The 19,298-nt window shown below is 42.7% G+C and overlaps 2 protein-coding genes across 3 annotated transcripts in view; both read right to left on the bottom strand.

Annotated features, from left to right (window-relative positions):
• Positions 1-1,271: 1,271 nt before the first annotated feature.
• Positions 1,272-8,952, bottom strand: cd74a (CD74 molecule, major histocompatibility complex, class II invariant chain a). Its single transcript, XM_056439276.1, has 9 exons — positions 8,733-8,952; positions 7,496-7,665; positions 5,330-5,415; positions 5,122-5,175; positions 3,475-3,558; positions 3,307-3,379; positions 2,790-2,984; positions 2,646-2,703; positions 1,272-1,940 (listed from the first exon to the last, which is right to left on the bottom strand). Exons 1-8 carry the CDS (start codon positions 8,819-8,821, stop codon positions 2,648-2,650), a joined length of 807 nt encoding a protein of 268 aa, XP_056295251.1. The 5' UTR covers positions 8,822-8,952; the 3' UTR covers positions 1,272-1,940; positions 2,646-2,647.
• A 917-nt stretch (positions 8,953-9,869) lies between these two features.
• LOC130209463 (bifunctional heparan sulfate N-deacetylase/N-sulfotransferase 1-like) overlaps positions 9,870-19,298 on the bottom strand; it is a 40,869-nt gene continuing 31,440 nt past the window's right edge. For both annotated transcript variants that reach the window (XM_056439140.1, XM_056439141.1), the window contains exons 4-15: positions 18,525-18,612; positions 18,090-18,244; positions 17,185-17,370; positions 15,911-16,039; positions 14,996-15,178; positions 14,504-14,600; positions 14,146-14,269; positions 13,153-13,327; positions 12,880-13,050; positions 12,536-12,645; positions 12,005-12,107; positions 9,870-11,912 (exon numbers count right to left, since the gene is read on the bottom strand). In XM_056439140.1, the coding sequence (XP_056295115.1) occupies positions 11,793-11,912; positions 12,005-12,107; positions 12,536-12,645; positions 12,880-13,050; positions 13,153-13,327; positions 14,146-14,269; positions 14,504-14,600; positions 14,996-15,178; positions 15,911-16,039; positions 17,185-17,370; positions 18,090-18,244; positions 18,525-18,612 (1,641 nt within the window). In that variant the 3' untranslated portion in view covers positions 9,870-11,792. The remainder of the gene's footprint in view (positions 11,913-12,004; positions 12,108-12,535; positions 12,646-12,879; positions 13,051-13,152; positions 13,328-14,145; positions 14,270-14,503; positions 14,601-14,995; positions 15,179-15,910; positions 16,040-17,184; positions 17,371-18,089; positions 18,245-18,524; positions 18,613-19,298) is intronic.

Here is a 19,298-nt window from a genome sequence, read left to right as displayed (position 1 = left end):
TCTGAATACTATTTTAGATGAAAGGCCATAAACATTTTTTTTTAAACATACAACATATGTGTGTGTATGTGCTCTAGTGTTTGTAACACCAGACCATCAAAGTAAATACAGGCTTCTAAACCAACTGTGTAAACCAAGTGGTGTAGAGGGGAATTACTTTTCATATTTCAAATGTTTAAAATGTTTGTATTTTTAAATACTTTTATTTCTTTTAAATTCATTAGATCCTATGGAAAAAAAATCGTCAACTTTAAAAAGCTTACAGTATCTTAATATTTTCAGCAAATTCAATCATTTAATTTGTGTAATGTTCACATAGCCTTCACCTATTACAGTATATTTTCAAATATTTGTTATCCTTTCAAATTTCCAAATGATTGATTTCTTTATGGAATAAAAAATGAATGGGATCCAATGGTGGAAATCTTTAAATCCGCTTAAACCTTTTCAACTTTAAAAGCTTACAATATCAGCATACATTCAGCTAAAGGAACAATTCCACCTTTAAAATGTTGGCAGAATTGTGAGCTATAACTTTATCATTCAGCTTTTATTGATAACTCTTATAGTTATTTAACTGTCCCCGTTTTAGTTTGATGTGTTAGCCACACCATCTAAATGTATTGCGACATTTTCTAGTTGTATCTTTCTCCTCTCTCTCAATTTCTTTCTTTCTCTCTTTTTCTCTCTGTCTGACTTTTTCCCTCTCCTATTTCTTGGATTGTGATTCATATCTTTGAATATTTAGACAATAGAGTTTTGCTTATCTTTTTCAGTTATACATTTCCACTGCCAGGATGTTCAGTTCATGTCAATGTGTTTGTGCTTCAACGCTTTCAGCAGGAAGTTTCCCTTTTTTAGAATTTTCAGCAATTTTCTGCTATTTTCAGCTGTTGTCTTTTTTATTTCAGCTTAAGTATTTCAAATGTTAGCATTCCAACACATTTTCAGCAGGAAATGCTTTTTCTAGTTCATAGTACCTGTGGTAAGTCGTGGCTTTGTGCTTTAATGTCAGTCTGCCAACATGACACTATATTTCATGACTATATACACATATATGCCATATGTCATGAAAAGGTCAGACTGTATCTATAAATTACTGGTTGATTGTTCTGTTTGTGTATGTTTTAATTTATTGAACAGCAAACGTCTAAAACTAAGTGAGTCCAGCATGCGTCAATGAAAAGTGAAACTTTAAACTAAGAGCGGATGGAAGAAGTAAGTGAGCAGTGTGAGGGACTCTTATTAGGTAGAAGTTAACAAGGCAAATATTGTGTCAGAAAACTTTATTGAACCTTCTTATCACAAACATCATTATTAGTCGGTATTGCATTAGTTCACAATCTTGTTGAACGCTCACCCAAATTTCAAAGAAACTAAACTTGTATATAGCCATGCAGATAGTTTGAGTTTTATTTATCTGGGGTTTATTTGCGATGCTCACAGCATTGAAAAACATTTATGTTGCAAATTGTCGGGTGACTATGCCATGTTGTCAGCAGGTCTGTCTTTCAATCAGGGGATCAGCTGTTCGATCCCTGCCCTAGTTGATATGTCCTTGAGCAAGACACTTAACAATCGACACTGTTGGGTTAAAGATTCTGGCTGTTAACGTGTTTTAAATGTAATGTTTCAATACTGTATGCACCATAAACAAACAGCTGTTCCTCCATTGTGGTTGGGTACAGGCAGACATATGTGATTATATGAATAAAGATTAAAATGTCAAGAACACTTCCAAAATGTGTCTGTTAGAAAAGACACAACGATTAAACCTTAAAAGCAATACACTGAGAGGCCTATGTTGATTTGATTTCAAGCAGCCAGCAAAATAGTTCAAATGACAAATTACATGGAAGTGCACAAACTGATTAGCAAATCAAACAATAACTGTCGGCAAAACTTGGTCGCATGTCTTCTGCTCCATTTGTTTCACTAATCTGGAGAAAGAAAAAATGAGTACAACATGTGATGACGTGTAGCTTGTGAGTGAACATCTAAACAGATTTTTGCAATTGCTAAAATAATTCCTGCAACTGGGCCCTATTTGTTATTATCTTACACCCAAAAACATAAACACAAAATATATAACATTTCATGCAAAACAAATAGCTACAATGGTTTTAATGTAAGAACTTTACTTGAAGATTTGTCTGTTACTGTAGACCAAATACAGTATATTGTAATAACAATACAGGATACAACAATACCATGTCTACCCATGGGTACAAATCAAGTAACCTGATCCTGATATTGCATTTACAGTCCTCTAACGCTCTCCCTTGTTGTGCACCCTAGAGTCCAATTTATAGAGTTCAAGCTTGTGTTCATAACTGATCTAATTGGTTTCAGGTGTATTCTGGGTGCAGGTAATTGATGAGTGAGTGTGGTATTTCAATGGTTGTGTTTTGCACACACAGGTTTTTAGTTTTTAAATGATGTGTCTGATGTAGATAACTGTTTGTAGTTTTATCAATAAAGTCAGTTTCAGAATTTCTTAGTGTAAAGCAGACAATCGGCTTATGGTTTATCATACCTGGTCAATACAGTGGTTGAGTTAGTGGTTTCAATAACTGTGCCAGTTTTTGCATCTTGGCGGTTCCAAAATAAAACCTCTAATCCACTAAAAAAACTAATATTCTCACCATCAACGCTGATTCTTCAGCAGCAGCGTGGGTGGAAGCATCCTGCGGCTAGGCTGAGCTGAGGGGAAGAAAACGGGGAAATTAACTTCATGATTCACGTGAAGCTACGGACGTCGCGTTGAATCCTTCATCCGTGTCTCCTACCTGTCTGACAGTCGGGGCGACCGCGCATGCGGGTGCCCTCGATGGCCGTGCCGGTCAGGTCCACACACCAGCAGTAGCCGGTGGGGGACCAGCACTGCATGGGCTTGTAGCCGCCCTGCTCGTCACACTGGGGCTTGTAGAAACCGATGGCTCCAGTTAGTGCACCCGTCTGGCATTTGGTCTTGATCACAGGGGCTGAGGGATGGAATTAGTAGAGGACAATGAATATTTTCTTTAAATTTCACCATCAACAGTGCAGACAACAACATTATTATTATTATTACTACCTATTGAATGATATAATTACGCGTGTCTGGATGAGAACATCAACTATGGTGAGTGCCTCATATTGGGTTCTCTCTCTCTTTCTGGACGAATTCACGTCTCTTCATTGCACATTACGAACTCGACTTCTTCGCCGGAGCTCTCTAAGACAAATGTGTGCTTCTGGGCTGTATAAAATAAACTGAATTTAATTTAACGGACTAAAATGTAAAGAAAAGAAAGTTCTAGTAACCTGGTGTTGGGGTTGCAGGTTTCTGCTGGGCCATCTGGAAGATCAGCCAGAAACGCATCCAGGACTCAAAGCTCTGCAAATAGCAAAATGTATAAATTCATACAAATCAATATATTCATGGCTACCTCTGTCTTGGTGGTGTCCATGTAAGTGTGTGTGAGGCGTCACCTTCCACTCGCTCTCATTGACGTGCTGCTTCAGGCTCTGCAGGTTGGCCAGGAAGGTCTCGTTGAACTGCGGCAGCTGGGAGTCCTGCTCAGAGCACGACCGGAGCTCAGTGACAACATCAGCAACGCGAGGACACACAGGACACACAGGACACATAGGACACACAGCACACACAGGACACACAGGACACACAGGACACACAGGACACACAGCACACACAGGACACACAGGACACACAGCACACACAGAGGACACACAGGACACACAGGACACAGAGGACACACAGGACACACAGCACACACAGGACACACAGGACACACAGGACACACACAGGACACACAGGACACACAGGACACACAGGACACACAGGACACACAGGACACACAGGACACACAGGACACACAGGACACACAGGACACACAGGACACACAGCACACAGCACACACAGGACACACAGGACACAGGACACACAGGACACACAGGACACACAGCACACACAGGACACACAGGACACACAGGACACAGAGGACACACAGGACACACAGCACACACAGGACACACAGGACACACAGGACACACAGCACACACAGGACACACAGGACACACAGGACACACAGCACACAGGACACACAGGACACACAGGACACAGAGGACACACAGGACACACACAGGACACACATCACACACAGGACACACAGGACACACAGGACACACAGGACACACAGGACACACAGGACACACAGGACACACAGGACACACAGGACACAGGACACACAGGACACACAGGACACACAGGACACACAGGACACACAGGACACAGAGGACACACAGGACACACAGGACACACAGGACACACAGGACACACAGGACACACAGGACACAGAGGACACACAGGACACACAGCACACACAGGACACACAGGACACAGAGGACACACAGGACACACAGGACACACACAGGACACACAGGACACACAGGACACACAGGACACAGAGGACACACAGGACACACAGGACACACAGGACACACAGGACACACAGCACACACAGGACACACAGGACACACACAGGACACACAGGACACACAGGACACAGAGGACACACAGGACACACAGGACACACACAGGACACACAGGACACACACAGGACACACAGGACACACAGCACACACAGGACACACAGGACACAGAGGACACACAGGACACAGAGGACACACAGGACACACAGCACACACAGGACACAGGACACACAGGACACACAGGACACACAGGACACACAGCACACACAGGACACACAGGACACACAGGACACACAGGACACACAGGACACACACAGGACACACAGGACACAGAGGACACACAGGACACACAGGACACAGAGGACACACAGGACACACAGGACACACAGGACACACAGGACACACAGGACACACACAGGACACAGAGGACACACAGCACACACAGGACACACAGGACACAGACACACAGGACACACAGGACACACAGGACACACACAGGACACACAGGACACACAGGACACACAGGACACACAGGACACACAGGACACACAGGACACACACAGGACACACAGGACACACACAGGACACACAGGACACACAGGACACACACAGGACACAAGGAGAACATACCTGCATGAGATCCTTCAGCTGTTTCTCCACGCTGACAACGGTGTCCTGCAGTTTCTGATGGGAGGGAATATTTTGATCAAATAATGTTTGAATTCTTGTTGAAACATATTCTCCCATTATACATCATCCAGTTCAATATCTTGAACAACTTGTTGCCACCTAGATAGTTTAAATGATTTTATTTGATAGAAAGCCTGTGTCAACCTACTGTCAGAGATGTCTTGGCGTCCTCATCTAATGTGAGGTCCATCAGCAGAGGAAAACTCTTGATGGGTAGCCGCATGTTTCTTTGAGCTGCAAACAGACACGCTCATTAATTTGCAAAGAAAGACAACAAAATATATGTCATTGCAAAAAAAGAGATCAACTTTGTTTGTTTTTACTGAAAGCTAATAAAGTGATCTGTTTTATGTGTTATTAACCACACACATGGTTAATGCCTGGTCTAAAATCACAATACACAAGATTAATGCGTCACAGAATAAATAAATACTCTGAATTCCAACATATAAATATAAAATTAAAACTGAATAAAATGCAGGCAACACATAATCAATCCTCTAAAGTATGCGTTTCATCACAGCAACAGCGGACGTGTGAGTGCTCGAGAAATATGGTGACTCCATATGATGCTGCTCTAAATTACAAGATCAACAGAGGTACTCACACAGCGACTTGCTGACCCCTCCCCCCATGAATCATGGGGGGAGGGGGTCATCCATGTTTTTATCCATCAATAAAAACATGGATGACCTGCAACTTCTTGATGTTAAACTCAGACAAAACTGAAGTAATTTTACTCGGCCCTGAGCACCTCAGAGATCAATTATCTGGTGATGTGGTTTCTGTAGACGGCATTGCCCTGGCATCCAACACCACTGTAAAGAATCTTGGCGTTATCTTTGATCGGGACTTGTCCTTTAACTCCCACGTAAAGCAAATCTCAAGGACTGCATTCTTTCATCTACGTAATATTTAAAAAATCAGGCACATCTTGTCTCAAAAAGATGCAGAAAAATTGGTTCACGCGTTCGTTACTTCGAGACTGGATTACTGCAACTCCTTATTATCAGGCTGCTCTAATAAGTCTCTTAGGTCCCTCCAGTTGATCCAGAATGCTGCAGCTCGTATTCTCACTAAAACTAAGAAAAGAGATCACATCACTCCTGCACTAGCTGCTCTGCACTGGCTCCCTGTAAAATCAAGAATCACTTTTAAAATTCTTCTCTTAACGTACAAAGCCTTGATTGGTGATGCACCATCATATCTTAAGGAGCTTGTAGTACCATATTGCCCACTAGAGAGCTGCGCTCACTAAATGCGGGACTACTTGTAGTTCCTAGAGTCTTAAAAAGTAGAATGGGAGCCAGAGCCTTTAGTTATCAAGCTCCTCTTTTATGGAACCAGCTTCCAATTTCAGTCCGGGAGGCAGACACAGTCACCTCGTTTAAGAGTAGACTTAAGACTTTCCTCTTTGACAGAGCGTATAGTTAGGGCTGAATCAGGTTCACCTGGTCCAGCCCCTTGATATGCTGCTATAGGCTTATAGCTGCTGGGGGACGTTTTAGGATGCACTGAGTACCTCTCTCCTCTTTTCTCTCTCCTTAAGGATGAATTTTCATCTCTCAATCACACGTTACTAACTCTGCTTTCTCCCCGGAGTCCTTTTGACTTCACGTCTCATGGGGTCATCGGACCCTATGAGACGGCATAGATCATATCTGCTGATGGATCATCGAGGTCTGGGTCGTGGAATTCCTGCTACCAACTACGCCACTGTCCTGTTGAGACTCCGCCCACTGTTGAGACTCCGCCCACTCCTCCTCTCTACCGCCATCTGCCTGATGGATCGTGGAGGTCTCCATCGTGGAATATGCAGACTATGAACTATTCATACACTCTGTCATATTCATTGAATGTATTTAAACTCTAAATCTGTCCTTCTGTACACATTACATCTATTGCACCTGTCCATCCTGGAGAGGGATCCTCCTCTGTTGCTCTCCTGAAGGTTTCTTCCCTTTTTTCCCCCTGAAGGGTTATTTGGGAGTTTTTCCTGGTCCGATGTGAGGTTTTGGGGCAGGGATGTTTATGTGTACAGATTGTAAAGCACTCCGAGACAAATTTGTAATTTGTGAAATTGGGCTATACAAATAAACTGAATTGAATTGAATTGAATCAGATGCAAATGTCATGTTTCTCTGTCCAGGTTTTAGTTTTCATATCAAGTTCCTTTAAGCAAACTCTCACTTCCTTGTCCACCTCCTTATTCCTACCTCCTCCTCCTCCATGTCTGACAAAGACTACTCATTAGTGACACATTACGGCTCGGACCACCCTGCCTGGTCATTGGGACTTTCATGCTTCCTTCTACCTTGGGATGAGTGGGTCAGCTGTTTGTCCAATCTTTCTACGTTTCTCTGCAGTGAGTGGATCTCCTGATTCTGGTCGAACACCATGTAGGCAGTGAAGACCAGGCTGGCCAGCAGCAGACATGCAATGGTTGTCAGGCCTGCCACCTTAAAGGCATAACGGTTGGAGCCCCTGAGAGAGACCAATGGAAAACTATGTGAGGATAAAGCAGCAGAGAAGAACATGGAAATAAAACATGGGAAAAATTATATATATACATACAGTATATACATATATATTATGTACGTATATACATATATATATATATATTATGTACATATATACATATACACACATATATACATATATATAAGTGTGTATATATACATATATATATATATCTACACATATATTCTCTTAATCAGTTGTTACCAGGCAGACACATTATTGATGTTGTAATGAAGTACACATATAACTACTAGATAATACCTATTAAAAATGATAAAGGGGTGCAAAATCTATATTTTATAGTGGCTTCAGAAACAAAAAAATAATTACAACCAAGAAGCTCATTGTACAGTATGTAAACAATGGCACCGTATCTAACTGAGGATTGTTAATAGGATGTTGGTCTGTTAGTTCTATTTTATCTTCAGAGAATATATTTAAAACTGAATACAAAACAAGTTACGTGAGAGGGATAAATGAGGGGTATCATTTGATACCCCTCATTTATCCCTCATAAAGAAACATGTTTTAAACATTACAAACTTATTTTGGAATGTTCATACATCTTATTTATCTCTAAGTTTAAATGTATGACGTTGGACAATGTTTTTTCGCTGTTGTTAATGATGGCGGCAACACCTGTTACCAGGCAGACGACTTCGAGGCCGCTGTCAGATTTAAAGTTAGACGACGAACGACGCTTTAAAAGCTGATTGGAAAGCAATAACTAAATCCACTTATTGTTTCATCAACTAACCTGATGGAAAGAAAAGATGCGGTTCTATATCTATATAATATTTATAATAATAATAATAATAATAATAACAACACAGAAAAAAGTCCGCTAATTAATAAGTAATTCCTGTAAATTAAATTAACTGGGCTTCTAACTTAAAGTGTAACACGTTTATATTTGGTTTATATCGTAATTACACAAGTAAGAACGAGTACTTTCGTAGCAAAGGTGTGAACCGAGTCCTGCTCCTGACGAACAGCTGCTGATATGAGGTCCAGTTCATCCGACTACTCACCCTGTGGGTCCAGCAGGGGCAAGAAGGACTTCTTCGCTCCCCGCCTGACTCCCGCTGGCCAGGGGAGCATCTTCTGCAGAGTCGGCCATCTGTTTGGGGAGTTTGTCCTCAACGTCTTCACTTTAAAGCAAGAAACTAGCGAAAGTCCGACGAGTTTGCTGGATAAATGTTAGAAATGAGGAAGGAGCACAGGCGTGTTCTTCAAAAAGGTGAAGGCTGTGGAAAGTCCCACCGCCTTGAACGCGCAGCTGGGTGTATCGGCGAGAGCTTTGCGAGCTGTGATTGGTCAATTAATAACTGCCGTCACTTGTTGATGGAAGCAGACAACAGTGAAGGAGTAAAGTTCACTTGTTGTTCTGGATATTATCTATAGTTTGCACACATTCTGAGCCAACGTGTCGGTTTAATACTACTAATACGTTATGACAAAAATACTACTTATATTACATAAATAAAGTGTACTCCTAAATAGCCTACTTCTAATAAACCTTTTCAGTTAAGCATGGTCAAAAAGTGCTATACAGGAAAATGAAATAAGCAAACAATAAAAGGCAACCATCATATACAAGTATACTTCCTTCCATACCAATACTAATAATACCCCAACAATATATTTTATAATACTTAAATGTACTTGTATCCGTAGTGACAATGCAAACAGGCATTTCAGTTATGTATTTAAACTTGAATCCATTATTCCTCTGACATTTTGCAATTCATGGTATCATACGTTGGCCAATGTTTAAGTCCTGGAGCAACAGAGGAAAACCTTTTTGGTAGTCTGTTTTACCAAATTAGGAATACAGATAAAAGTAACACGAGCCGCATGTCAATGCACCCTGGGCCAAGTTCCGCTTCAGAAGAGCAACACAAAAGTGTATTTTGCTGTTGAACCGGTCTATTCTTGTGATGTTGACAATCAGGTTCTTTGCATCTCAATTATGAAGTGAAACTAAAAGACAAACCAACTTTGTTTTCAGCTAAATTCCAGCCCATGTGTGATGCCAATTTCAATAAATCCCTGCACTATAGACACCATAATCCTGCTAGCACTGAATTAAAAGCTCAATTAAATAAGTGTGTTGCCAATAAAGAGGTAGGACTTCAACTGAGAAATTAGGGGAAACCAGATCAAACTATTGAAAAATACAGTGGTGTTTTATTTGCAAATTAAAAAGCACCGACAATATTAGTTACAATGTAAAAATTATTGACAACAATTACAAATCTTTATCATACAGTCCAGGAGATTAGTACCATCATTGCTGTTATGCGTTATCACTTAATACTTTATATGGAGACTCAGTACCTGCGTACAATAGTTGGCAGTGAGAGGAAACGATCGCAGCGACACACCTCTGCCCGATGAGGCAATCCAAACTCCCCTCAGCACAGCACGGACATTTCACACTACGGGAATGGGCTGATGAAGTGTAAACCCAAACACATTCAATAATTTAGGTCTACCGAGGGTTGCGTATAATGTACATTACAAAGTCGGGAAATGAAAGGATCAACATGTGCATTGATATTACATCAAAACATTGTACAAAACTATTGCAAAGAGAGCAGCTTTTTGTTATCTATGCTTGACATGTAGTTGCAGTGGTAACACCTTAACCGACAACCAAATGTCTGTCTGGTCTCAATGGGCATACTGTTGTTCTGCCCGGCAACTTCTAACGTTTTTCCCAGAGACAGTATTCCCCCCTCAAAACTTAAAATGATCTAATAAATGAAATGAAATAAAGTATACAGTTCTGACATCAATAAAAACAATCCAATGCTAAAAACTGATTTGAAAAGCCCAACCTTGTTCTGTACACTATCTGAATCTCTCTGACCACAATGTGTCATTAAACATACAGTAGCTAGCTTATGATCTTCTTCACAGACTGTAGGAGGATCCATTTTGTTAGTGTGCTTTCCAGTAACCTGTATGTTCAGAAGCGATGTTCACTCGAGTGCCTTAAATATTGTGCTTTCAACATTATCTATATATATATATATCCTACTGCGATATAGATATATATATATATATATATCCTACTGCTCCTGCTTGAGCCGACTACTTGGTCTAAACTGACTACACAGGAGGCTGAGCCGAACAGTTTAACACTTCTGTACATCCGGCCGGCATGAGAAAACTGAGCTAAAATGTTTAGTTTTGGTACATTCTACAATAATGCATTGCCTTCCGCATTATAGAAACGTTAAAACAAAAATCTGAGGAAAGTAAAGAAAACATAAAACTTTATAAAAAAGGAACCCTTAAAAATCCACATGGTAATATTTCAATGAAGATTCTGTCCTGGCACTTGTAAATGCGATAACTAGATACAACCAAGGCCCGTCGAATAAGGCTACAACATGCAGCCTGAGTCAAGACTCCAGATGTCTCATTTTTCTCTCGTTCAAACACTTATTCACACTTTATGTCAACGGCATTTGCCACCTTTGTCTCTCTGTCAACCAGGCTGTCATCCATTTAAGTCAAGGTTAAGTTGCCTGTTTTCATGTGCTCCAAACACAACAACTCTTCGCTGGAGACACAGGTGAACTTGTGTTAATCTTTTCCACATGTCTTCCAGAGGTGAAACCGTGAAGACCGCTCGAGCGAGTCCGTTTTCCTTCCTTTCATTTTAAAGCTGAAATCCATGTGAAGAAGAGATGTTTGTTTAAGGAGAGCAGGGATGTGAAGGCCCCTCCTATGCACCATACACTGAGCCTTTGCTTCTTCTGCTGGACACAGCGGAGGCCATCACTCGGACTTCCATGGTTCTGGTTTGTCCTGCAGGGGAGTAACAGCTCCTGGAAGCTCGGGGAGAGAGGGGAGCGCCAACAGCTGCTCAAAGCAACTTCGCTCTCTTCTTGATCATCATCCACTACTGATCATTTGGGAAGATCACAGTTAAGTTTTGAGTTCTGGTTGGACATCCCATCCTCAATTTTTGATAAATATCAGTCCCTTTCAAGACTATTTGGGATCTTCAACATTTCAGGCTTCCCCAGCAGGGTGGAGTTCAGTGTGTGGAGCTGTGGTCTCCCCCTGTGGTGCTGCTACCTGGTGTGGACCAGCTCTTCTCTGAGCCAGCTGGGCAGCAGCTGACCCATCCTGTAGAGCAGCTTGGACAGCTCAATGTTGTGATCCCTATAGTACTTCCTAAGGAAGCCCTCGGACTGAAGGAGACAAGGAGACAAGATGAAATGACCTCGAAAAAACGATTAGCAAAAGTAGAAATATAACAGCTGGTAAAACGTATTTCTCATACCTCCGGGTCCATGTCAGGGTACCTGCGCCCTTTATTCTTCCCCAAACACTTGGTCTTCCCTCCCTCCAGCAGCTGACACCAGAACCCTTTCTTAGGGTCGAACCTGTCCATGCATAAAAGAAGTGTGAACTACAGAGCACTTACTTTGGAGTTCAAATCCACTGTAACCCATCACAACTCCTCCTTACAGTTGCATTAAAAACAAAAACACAATTTGAAGCAATTTTGGGACATTTTTATGAAACAGCATCAGTAGAAGGATGACAGGAAACTGGGATGATGCAGTTCATGGTTGGCATCTTTACCCAGTCAAACAAATGATTCATAGCGAGACATGATTTCTACCAGATGAATAAAACCAAGTCTTGTGTATCTGCTTTGTTTCAGTTGCATTTGAAACACAAGTGTTGAAAAGTGCCAAACAAAACTAAATGTCTGTCGTTTCTGAGTCTAAAGCTATAAAACAATCTGTAAACATGGCAGTTGAAGAAATGACTCTGCACATGGTTTACAGTGAAAGGTGATGCTCACGCTAGGATCTTGTGGTAGTTGATGACGTTGACCGGGGCCAGATACTTCTGGATTTTATCCATGATTGAAGCAGGCTCAGTCTTCAGCATCTGTCCATCCAAGACTAACAGCTGGGTGAGACACACAAACCGCAACCAACAGTCAGAACAGGAGCTGCTATGTCAACAGCTGTGAAACGTCATCATTAAATCATTTCATGAAAATATAGAAAATACAGATGTTCTTTCTTTTACCACAATGGCTAACTGAAAAAAAAAGTCTACATTAAAGGATCGGCTAATAGATAGCCTAATAGCCAGCCACCTATAAAGTCTGTAACGGCATGCTGCCCGCCAGCACGGTACCTGGCTGGAGTGGTAGAAGTTGAGCCAGCGCTCCAAGTGGATGGCGTACCAGCCTGGCACCAGACAGCGGTTCTGCAGGACCCGGAGTTTGACCGGAGCGTCGTGGCCTGCGGTGATGACATCACGGAAGGAGTACTTCAATGCCACCGGGTCATCGTGGGCTCTTTGGTGCTGTGGGCCGGCAGAGAGGCGAGTCAAATAAATCTCATTTTATTACGGTGTTTTTCGTGAACAGGTGCTCGTGTTATTAGTTTGCCGTTGCCTGCGACTGACCTGGTACCAAGAGTAAGCTCTGTCCGCTGGGTTGATGAGGATGGTGATGATCTTGGCTTTGGGCAGGAGAGCCGCAGCCCTCTGAGCAGCCACCTCAGAGTCAAAGTAGTTGGCACTCTTCTCAAAGTAGTAGTCTGAACTGGTGTTGGAGGGCAGGGGGAAGTACTCCATATACCTACGCACAGCAAACACACACACACACACGCACACACACAGCGTTACAAGCAGCCGTAGTTGATCTGGTCCATTTTGCTCTCCGTAGATAAGAATAATCTTCCTGTGCGCTACGCGAGTGATCGGCCATGTGCATCAGCTTGTCACCTTGTATACAAGGGAAAAAATCATCAAGCAGCACTTACGACATAACTATCAAGCCCACCAAGTAAATTTTGTGTTGGACTCTTTTTGCTGTGATGCATGAAGCGTCTTGTTGGTGTCGGTTTCACATCAATTACACCTCCAGGAAACTCCAAACATTGAAGGTCTCACTAAATAGGTGTTGATTGTGCCACTGGTCTTGCTCTTAGGAATTTCACTAATGAGTATATTTGTTGTCGAGTGGGGTCTTGGCATCATTTGCTACTTGATTTAATTTGCATGAAATAAAACACCCCTACCACCTTAGGGTTAAAAAAAAAAAATCAATAAGAATTTCTGAATTAAATCAAATTATTTGTTGTAACTGTTCTTTCATGTTTTCGTAACTTGACATGTGTTGCACACCGATATCACCTGCAGTCCCTACAGGGATGTAGTATTAAGACGTGTCCTGTATATTTTAAGGTTTAGTATTAAAAATTTAGAGTTTTACTTCCTCAAGCCACAACTAGTCTGTGCTCACAATCAGTTTGTGAGCACAGCGAAACTGAAATTCAATTTCAAAAACAAGTAAACACCCAAACCAAAAATAAAACATGCGCATGAAGCTCGTTCAATGTGCTTGGTAACTGTTGCCATGCACGGCTACTTGACAAACGTCTGTGAGCTACTTACCAGTCGATGCCTCTGTGGTAGTTGTGCCCATTGAAGAACTGGATCTCCTCAAAAGTCTCCTTGCTCGGGTAGTTACTAGTCAGGTCAGGGTGCATTCCAAGAAACAGGTAGAGCGCTGTCGTCCCTGAGAGGAGAAAGAAAGAACAAGTGATGAAGACGAGAAAGAGTGGAAGAACAGAGAAAAAGGGTTTTATGGGAGTGTACATCCCATTTTAAGATTAACACGCAACGTAAACAACAGCAGCATTTAAACCACTCTGAACATGGCCCCGACTTCTGCCAAGAACTGACTGATGAACTTCTGATTAAATAACTTCCAGATTCCTCCTGCAGGTGGTGCTGAAGCCCCGCTTCTCACCTGTCTTCTGGGGCCCGATGACAAGCAGTTTGGGGAAGCGGTCACATGTTTTCTCTTTGGACCAGATGTCCTTGTGTCTTTTGTCCTCACATGGATCCTGTAGCCACAAAGAGATAAACACTCGATTTGTTTTATGTCTGGTTTCTACAGAGTCCTCACAAATACGGCAATTTAACAATACAAGAGAAAGCAGGTTTGTCCAGGACTAGTTAACACATGAGATGCATTTAATACAATATATAATGAGTAACAACATTGCTCTCCATCCATCCATTAAACAACGTATTACTCATTACCAAAGTCATTATAGGAAAAGATTCAAGCTATTACTGTTTAATGTCATATTTAAGGGATACAATGTGTGTTATACAGTACCCTCGTCTGCAATATGGGTTCATTATTGCAGTATTCAACTGAAAGCTGTCAAAAAAATTACTACTTAATGCAAATTTTATATGCAATAAATCTATAAATAAATGATGTCACCATCACCTGCCAGAGTGGATCTCTCTCAGAGGGGAAGAGGCTGAAGTACTTCTGAGAGAGCTGAACAGGCGACAGGGTCTCCAGCTTCAGGTTGGTCCACGTCTGGAGGAACATCACCAGGCTTTTAAAGGTGTACAGGCCGAGGCGGTCATTGCCATAGTTGGACAGATGGGTCATGAAGATACTGATCTGTGATGGGGCAAGCATAAAAAGTGTTATTAAAGTGGATGAAGGCAAACTCAATATGCTTATACATCGGGGATGGGTGGTATCAACTGTGTCAACGGCACGTTGTCAAAAAATACTAATGAAGACGTCACATTGAGATCTAGGCAATCCTATATGTCATATGTTTTTGCTATGTTATGATGGATTAAACAATGAACGGATTTATCAAGGAAATACTAAACACATTATATCGATAATGACATAAATATATTATGTATATATATATTTTTTTAAATCCAGAACCTATCATCTAACTAAGGCAGTGTCACCGACAGGACACTCAAAATACAAGCGTAATTGCTTCCCTTTCATTCTTATACGAATGCACTTCATGGTAAAGTGGTGGAGAACTTGATGGAAGGAAAAGACCAAACAATAATCAAATTGTTTAAAAAAAAGGCTCATTATTCCATAGTTTAGTTTTTCTTAAAGTAATTGAGACATACATGTATTACAATATCTGTCATGCTGTACATAATTGTAACCTGTTTTATCATCTCAAAAGTGAAGCTCCAATAAAAGAAGCTTTCACAGTGGTGTAAAAAGAGAAAGCACGATGCAGACATCACTGCGTGAGTCACTGCTGAGTCACTGTCCCATCCCTCATTTAGATTTCAATGTAAGCTGCCAGTTGAACGGGTTTCCAAGTGAGCAAGACAAAGGCTGCGCCTTGTGGATATGCAGTTGACTCACAGGGTTCAGCAAAACTGTGAGGAAGAGTTCTCCTCCATTGATGAGCTTGTCCAGTTCATTCGGACTGCCCGGGTAGTCTTTATAGAAGATGGTGTGTGTGAAGAGACCACACGTCTGCCTGGGCAGCACCTGTCATATCAACACAAAGTCACCAAAAGGATTTTTTTTTTTTTTTACGAAAAAAATAATTCACAAATACATTGATAAGGAAATCACAAAGAAATGCATTCACACCAACAAACCACAAACACCATCAGCCCTCCGCTGAGCGCGGAGCCGTCAGGACTCCAGGCGGTTACCCCACACATTGTTTGCTCTCAATAACATTCATATTATGCAGCTCATCTAGCCAAAGCAAACCCCTTATTCACTCCAAGTCTATATGGAAATTGGTGGAAATGCGTTTACAGTTTTTAGAGTCAGGGGAACTGAATATCAATCATCAGTAAGCAGTGCAGACTGTCCATTCAGACTGCAGCGCTATCTGAAGGACGGTTGTAGAGCTCTGAGACCACACGGGCCGACTGAATGCCAACGCTACAAAGGAACTGCATCGAGGATGCACCGTTTGCTATCAGCGCTGAAGGTCAACCCGGGAATGACATAGATTAGATTTCTTCTTCCTTTTACCAAACCTCTTGAATGTTATCTATTCAACTTGAATTCTGCCAACTTTAATTCTGCTCTCGTGGCTATTTTATTCAGCATCGGCTGTGAAGTTGAATGGAGTGAAGTTTCTTTGGGGTGGTGTTGACATTTCAGTGATTGGTTGCGAGCAGACTGGTGCTAGTTGTGGTGCTGAGGCCGGCTGGGCAGCACTACTCGGACAGGGGACTCGAGCAAGACTGGTTCACTTGACTTTCGCCCCCATCATCTCATACTTAGAAGAACACAACAGCCCAGCTTGACTAATGAGATGATTGCCTCAGTGGTGTACCGTAGTGACATTAAGATTCTGCTCTGTATCTTTGGAGACAAGACGTAAGAAAAGCAGAGGCGGCGAGGAAAGGAGGCTGAGGGAAACATGCAGGATGGAGAGTAGCCGCTGGTCCTGAGAGATAATGAGTAAAAAGAACTGGAGGGGGTGGAGACGGCGAGATAATGAATGAATGAAGGATAATATATATGTTGTTGGAGTAAGAGAACCCTATAAGGGGCTATTAGCTGAAAAGATAATGGATGTCGAGAAGACAAGTGGGGGAGAAGCAACGGGCCAGAGGTAACTCGACAATGAGGCCTTGTGGATGCTCGATGTGGATGAGACGTGGTCTTACGCTGATGCCGCTGTGGCTGAAACCTCTCCGAAAGCGGGCAGGCTTCAGGTGGGGGTATTCCTCCGTGCTGGTCACCTTAATGCCCCACACCTTCTTCCAGGCGTCGTACAGCTGCATGTGGACAGGGTAGACGCCAGAGTGGTGGGGCGCCACCGCATAACCCATGTTAGTGGGGATCCCATGCGCCTAGAGGTTGAAGACATGAGTAAGAGTTGGGAGGCGAGAAAAAGAGATCATTAAAAAGGTCAACCCATCATAATAAAGCTATAATAGTATCCTCAAGATTTTCATGAAATAAAACCCAAGAAATATTTAAGGTCAAGACATTTGCCACAATAGCCACTGAATGCTTTTGTTTTTCTTGGTGGCGGTGGAGCCCACTTCTCCCACACTGGATTCAGAAAGCCGACATTCACAGGAGGGATTCACAAGAAAAACACAATTTTCACACCGTTTACTATTCGCTCCCTTACGGTCGTTGCCAATGCTAATTCTGGCGGAAAAAAAGGCGAACAAAGTCAATGTCATTTCCGTCCCCTCTGTTTGTTCCAACCTAACAAACGTCACTGTGAACGCCTGTTGTGTGCAGCGTGACGTCTGAAGGTTGCAAACATGTTTGACCTGAAATATAAACAGCGTGACTTTGTTTGGCTGCACAGCAAACAGATACACCAGTTGCTCTCCCTGTATTCCTGACTAAGTACGAGTCTTTACTGTAGCACCAAACTTGCTGTTGCCTTGGTTACCACAGGTATTGTCAAATCAACGAGGACTCAACTCTTACAGATTCTAGCTTGTAAAAAGCATAAACAGCTTGCCTGAGACCGCTATTTGAACAAGGAAAATGAGATATGAAGTACAGCTCACCCAAAGCTGTGATCTGACCTTCGCCCCCTGTGACTCACCACGGCAAATTTCTTGTTGAGCAACATCTGCTCGGCCAGCACCGACTGGTTGTGGAATAGATGGGGCTGCATGTGGCTCCACATGTGAGGGAACCACCAAAACTCCTTCACGTAGTAAAGCAGCAGGTCGTCTCCCAGGTCCTCCTCATCAGATCCTGGACACGACAGAGGTGTAAAGGAGGGAGGCGATGGAGGGGGGGACAAAGGTCAAATGGGATATGGGAGGAAATGGAAGTCGTTCAAACATTAGAGAGGAGCATGTGGGAGATTAACGGCAGAATAAATTAAGTCAGGGCATGAAGGGGAAGAAGTGGAGTAGCGAAATTAAAACATTGTGAATCAAAACATAGGTGTCATCTGTTTTGGTGAAGTACGTGTTCTTATCTCTGCTTGAATTAACAGTAGCAAAGGCTTCCTTCACGGGCTGCATCTTACCAGCATGAAAGAATTTCCCTGAGAAACCCAGATTGAAGGTGAAGTTGGGCACACGGGTGCGCAGCTCCCTTTGCGTCTCCAGCAGGGCCTGGAACAGTGGGAGGAAAGCAGAGTGAGTCAATGCACGTTTTGCTCATACTGGTGCACGAGCGCATTAATGAGGAATACATATATTATTACGCAACATCCAGTCCCGCTTGCCTCACTCCTCTCCTTCATTCCATTTGATAGTTTTCTCTCCTCTGATTTGGGTAATAATAATAATAATAATTTATTTTATAAAGCGCTTCTCAAGGCACCCGAAGTCGCTTTACAGAGTCCAGAGGTCATACACACACACAGTCACCCCGGTGGTGGTAAGCTACATCAGTAGCCACAGCAGCCCTGGGGCAGACTGACGGAAGCGTGGCAGCCAATCAGCGCCTCCGGCCCCTCCGACCACCACCAACATTCATTCATCCATACGAACCGGGGTGAGGCTGCGGTGCATGTCTTTATGGTGGTGGGGGAAACCGGAGTACCCGGAGGAAACCCACGCAGGCACGAGGAGAACATGCCAACTCCACACAGAAAGGACCTGGAATGACCGGGACTCGAACCCAGAGCCTTCTTGCTGTGAGGCGACAGTGCTAACCACTGAGCCACCGTGCTGGTGTCTCCCGCTCACTGATTTCTCAGTCTCGTCAGGGTACGATTTGTTCCTTAAAGCTCTGTTGCTCTGCCAGTGAAACGGCTTTATGCTTCCTCCATGTATCCTTTTTCTTACACCCTCGG

This window comes from Pseudoliparis swirei, chromosome 19 (genome assembly GCF_029220125.1).
Source record: "Pseudoliparis swirei isolate HS2019 ecotype Mariana Trench chromosome 19, NWPU_hadal_v1, whole genome shotgun sequence".
NCBI lineage: Eukaryota > Metazoa > Chordata > Actinopteri > Perciformes > Liparidae > Pseudoliparis > Pseudoliparis swirei.
This window is presented reverse-complemented; position numbering and strand designations above follow the sequence as displayed.